We start from the raw sequence: 5,270 nt of genomic DNA, 5'->3' as shown, positions 1-5,270 counted from the left end.
AGGGGAATGGATGGGTCCAAGCAGACTCTTCGCCAAGGGGCTATGTATAGTTTGGATTGTTTTTTAAATTGCCACAGGGCAGGTACACTCACTAGAAATAGAGAGAGAAAGCACTCCCCTAACGGGGTGTGGTCACACCAAAATCTTTCCATTTCTCCCTCCTGTCAGGATTTGGGGCACATACATGTCCGCGTACCTGGTATGTTTTTCAAGCTGCTGGGCCTGCGATTTGAACAGTGGTTTAAGATGTGAGATTCGGCTCTCTTAACCACGAGGCTGCAGGACCAGCCAGTCTTGGATTATGAAAGATTTCTACACCGACTGCAGAGACCCTATATGATCAGAATATAGATTTGGCATTTCTTCTTGTTTAACTGTGGTACCATTTGAGGAGTAGTCTGTGTGCAGCAGAAAGGCTTAGGCTACTTTTGCAGAACCAACTAGAGGTCAGTTATCACACTCATTAACTTAGGCTTCATGGTTGTTTCAGATGGATCCATGTCGGGGCCAAATATTAGGAGCCATCAACTGTCCAGATCCCAAAGACTCTAGCTCCGGTCCCCCTCACCTTGTACCCGATAGACTGAGGCTTGGTCTCCACCTAGGAACAACCTAACATTAACATCACTGACCCCCAAAAGAGCCGTACTTACACTCCCCCAACTTACAGATGTTGACTGAGCCCACGCCTTCGCACAGCCTGTAGGGAGAGGAGAGAGCGGGTAGACAGAGCCTAGTCTCTCTGCTTTTGTCCAGACCTATTCTCCTACATTCCTTTTTTAACTCCCAACTCCAATCCTTTTTCTCCCCCAGGAGAGCTCTACTCTGATTCACTCTGCCTGACTCACAAGACTTCTTTACCCCACACCTTTGGGGGTATCTGTGTCTGGCTCACTTTTCTGCCACATGAATCTGACTTTGCCTTGGAACTGTGCCCTTCCAGAAGATTCTAGCCAGTGCACATCATGGCACCTGTGGAGTCACAATACTGGAAGTAGCTGTCTCTGAGTGGAGTAACTGTGGCTGCTTTTGTTTTCTTATTTTACGTATTTGGCGCAATGAGCAGTATTTGTATAATCAAATTAAACATGTTAAATGTCAAGAATCAGCAGTCTATTAAAGGTCAGTGGCTTCATTAGACATAACACAATATACTAAACTACCTCGTAAAATCTCATGTAGTGGTGAAAAGTGTATTGATAATATATGATTATTAATCCACTCATTACTATCATCATAATGAAAACACAGTGCAAATGCCAAGAGCCTTACTGAATTCTAATGAATAAGTTGGAGACTTAAAGGTCCAAAGAAGAAGATAGCTCTGGTGACTTCACCCAGAGCCCTGAGGAAATGACAACCTGTTCCCGTCAAGCAAGGTGCAAAACCAGCAGTATGGCTTAGCTGCCTTTGGTGCTGCTTCATGTCAGATTTCTAGAGCTCACCAGGTTAATAAGGAGCCTCTCCTTGGGGGTTGCCCTGCCTGGCCACCCTGGATAGAGATGCTCTCCTTATGATAACAGCCTGCTCCTACCACTGCTTACTGTGCCCATGAAAACTCACTCATCCCTGCAGCAGTTTTAAGAGGTCTCCACGTAGAGTTGAGAATACTGAAGTATAAAGAGGCCACCTAGCTAATAAGTGGTACAAATGGGATTTGAACCCAGGACAGGTGGCTTGTAGCCACTTCTTTCAGCTCTTAACCTCTATACTCTACTTCCCAGTCTAGCCTGCCCCCTCTGAGGACCCAACCAGAGGCACTAATGACGTGATCACCCCAAGGCTAGAGAGCCAGGCACCCTCCCAGATGAGAATCCACATTGCTCCTCCCCACCCTAACTTCAATTCTTCACTCAAACTGTAAGCACTGTCAGAAGTATTCTGTCCCTTTCCCACCACCCAGCTCTTCTGCCTCCTCCTCTGAGAAACCTTCCTAGACCACTAACCCTAGCCATCTGGAGATTGGATCTCTATTTGCCCCTGTCTTCTGCAAGGAAGGAACCCTGCACTGCTCGTTCTGATCCCTGCTCCTGAACAGCAGACTGCCTAACTGGATAGGATTTTTTGAGTATCCCAAATCAAATGGCTTTTGACTAATTTTATCAGTGATTCCAGCCTTTCCAACTCACTGAGGCTACAGTAACCTCCTTTGGACCAACAGAGTAAAGTTGTTGCCTTGGAGAGCTCTAGGCTACAGCCTGGTATGTGGGGGTGGGCCATGTAAGGACTCAAAGAGCACTGGTGTGCCCACGGGGAGACCAGCATCCTTTTAGCTTAGCCACTTGGGCAAGCCTCTCCCCCTCTCTGGGTCTCAGTTTCCCTTTGTGTAAAATGAGGAAGTTTGACTCCACACTCCCTGGAGTCCTTCCCACTTTGAACATTCTCTGCCTAGAGGATTACAGTCCAATCCCAACGTGGGATGTGGAGAGATCTTGGCACCCTAGTCCTCACCGGCTCTCCTCGCCCTCCAGCAGGCGCCTGTAGGTGGCGATCTCGATGTCCAGGCCCAGTTTGGAGTTCATCGCCTCCTGGTACTCCTTGAGCAGGCAGGCCATGACCTGCTTGGCCTTCTGCAGGGCCTCCTCCAGACTGGCCAGCTTGCGGCGGGCGTCAGTGAGGGCCGCCTCGCCCTGCTGCTCAGACTGGGTCACCGCGGCCTCCAGCTTGCAGCGCTGTGGGGGAGACAAAGAAGAGTCTGAAAGGGGTGCAGGCTGTGGGGACCCTGGTGTGCTCTAGTGATCATCTCATTTCCTGTCTTTTCAAACTGGTCAGCTTTTGAACTCTATACTTCATTCTTTTTTTTTTTTTTTTTTGGAGAGATTTTCACTGTAGGGCGCATGCGCTCGCCAGACAGACAGAGAGAGACATAGAGACAGAAAGCGAGAAATCACCCCCCAGGGGGGATGGTCACGCTGCAATCCCTTCTCCTCCATTCTCCTCTCAGGATCTTGGGCACGCACGCACACGCGCCCGGCGTGAGTTCTAAGCCACCGGGTCCAGGACGTGAACCGCGGTCGACTACGTGGGAGTCCAGCGACACAGCCATTACGCTAACTGCTGGTTCCCTATACTTCATTCTTTTTAAAAGAAATACATCGATGGGAAGCTAACTTGGCAGAGAAGTAACAGCTCATTTGGAATGCTTTCCCTTCATTCTTGTACCTTTCACTTAAGTTTAACAAGTGAGCTGTTAGAGAAAATGTTAGCACTGGAAGAGAATTGGTCACCATTGGGACCAGCAGTTAGTACAATGGCTATGTTGCTGGGCTCCCACGTAGTCAATTGCGATTCAAGTCCCAGACCCAGTGGCTTAAACTCACACCAGGAGCATGTGTGTGCGTGCCCAAGAAGAGAATGGAGGAGAAGGGATTGCAGCGTGGCCATCCCCCCGAGGGGTGATTTCTTGCTTTCTATCTCTCTGTCTCTCTCTATCTCTCTAGCAAGTGCCCACACCATGTAGCAAAAACCTCTCCAAAAAAAGCAAACAACAAACAAAAGAATTGGTCACCATTAGTGATGTTATCCTATATTTGCACTATTGTTAGTTTACAAGGCACTTTCATGGATGCTATCTTATTGGACCTTCAGTGTTACTCTTCCAGGAGCTTGTCAGAACAGGCATGATTATTCACATTATGCAGGAAGAAAAATCAAGAATCAGAGAGGTTGCGACTCACCCTAGGCCACCAGATCAATTAGAGCCAAGCCCAGGTTTTCAGAGGCCACCAGATAGGGTATCATTCTTAGGTCCACTGAGAACTGCTGCTAATTTATAGAAATACACCTGGATTCCCATTTGCAGCCACTCCCAAACATGCTAACTGTAGCCCCTCCCGTTGCACCACTCGGAAAGCATGTCAGGATGCACATGAGCAGGAACAAAGTTATTATGGGGCTCACTTCAGATCTCCTCTAAATCCACTTCTAAAAGGTAAACATCCCCATATTTCATTATCTCAGCTATTAACAGTAACAAATTACTTGTGATACATCTTACATAGTGGTTGAGAACAGCTACACAAAAGGAAAAAGATATCGAATCAGGAACTCAATATTATAGCAGAGGTAGTATCACAAATCAATGAGGAGGGAATTGTTATATTTTCTTACTAGATTTAGAAAAATTAAGGTAGAATCCTACTCATTGCATATACAAAAATAAACTCCAGGGACCAGTAGTTGGCATAATGGCTATGTCACTGGACTCCCATGTAGTCGACTGCAGTTTGAGTCCCGGACCTGGTGGCTTAAACTCATGACGAGTGCATGTGCGTGCATGCCCAAGATCCCGAGAGGAGAATGGAGGAGAAGGGATTGCGGTGTGGCCATCCCCCCAGGGGGTGATTTCTCACCTTCTATCTTTCTGTCTCTCTCTGTCTTTTGCACACGCCCTATAGCAAAAACCTCTCCAAAAATAAATAAATAAATAAGCTCCAGATGGATTAAAGACTTAAATGTGAGAGGTAAAACTCTAATACTGGTAGAGGACCAAAAAATGTAAGAATACCTTTAAGACCTCAACACTTTGTAAGAATAAACCATGAAAGGAAGAGCCGATGGATTGTACACGTAATGCCAACAGCATAGATAAGAATCAGAGTGAGATAAATGGCATAACATCACCGTGTTTATTTATATTTTAAACACTGAAAAGTTTATGTAGATATATTTTAAACGTGTGTGTGCGTGTGTGTGTGTGTGTGTGCGTGTGTGTGTGTAAATGTACACACAGACTATGAGGACATATACTGGGGACATGAGAATGATCCCTAGGGATGAAGAATGGAATGGGGTTGAAGATCGAAGATAAAAGTTTTAAATGACCAAAGTGCATGGACGAGGGTTAGTGTGCCCTTTGAATAGAGCGGTGTGTCACCAGTTCAGGTCCCTGTACCTTAAGTACATCAAAAGAGGTGTGAGGATAGAAAGGAAGCAGGAGACAGCCACTGCGCTGTTCCCTATTGTCTCTGGTGCATTTCAGGGGAGAAGTGGCAAGAATACAGAGCAAACATAAAAGTAGCATTCAGAGAAAGGAGGCAATCCTCTGCCTAAGATGTTTTCTGTACTGTTGGTCCTTCCAAAGTAGGTGATTAAAAGATAAGCCTCTCAAAAAAAAAAAAAATGTAGCTGTCCTTTAAGGCAGGAAGAAAGCAGACATCAGATCAAAAGTAGCAGGTGCACCCAGAAAGGTTGTAGCATCCTCCCGACCTGTTGCTTGGCGTTCTCCACCTCAGCCGTCAGTCTCTGGATTATGCTGTTCAGCTCGTTGA

The 5,270-nt window shown here is 46.5% G+C and overlaps 1 protein-coding gene across 1 annotated transcript in view; it reads right to left on the bottom strand.

Moving 5' to 3' along the window:
- LOC102500804 (keratin, type II cuticular Hb5) overlaps positions 1–5,270 on the bottom strand; it is a 15,440-nt gene that overhangs the window by 2,372 nt on the left and 7,798 nt on the right. The window contains exons 6-8 of the mRNA XM_027766199.1: positions 5,209–5,270; positions 2,452–2,672; positions 669–700 (exon numbers count right to left, since the gene is read on the bottom strand). The exon at positions 5,209–5,270 is cut by the window's right edge and continues 88 nt beyond it. Of these exons, the coding sequence (XP_027622000.1) occupies positions 669–700; positions 2,452–2,672; positions 5,209–5,270 (315 nt within the window). The remainder of the gene's footprint in view (positions 1–668; positions 701–2,451; positions 2,673–5,208) is intronic.

The sequence above is a fragment of the Tupaia chinensis genome, unplaced genomic scaffold (genome assembly GCF_000334495.1).
Source record: "Tupaia chinensis unplaced genomic scaffold, TupChi_1.0 Scaffold141469_1, whole genome shotgun sequence".
NCBI lineage: Eukaryota > Metazoa > Chordata > Mammalia > Scandentia > Tupaiidae > Tupaia > Tupaia belangeri.
This window is presented reverse-complemented; position numbering and strand designations above follow the sequence as displayed.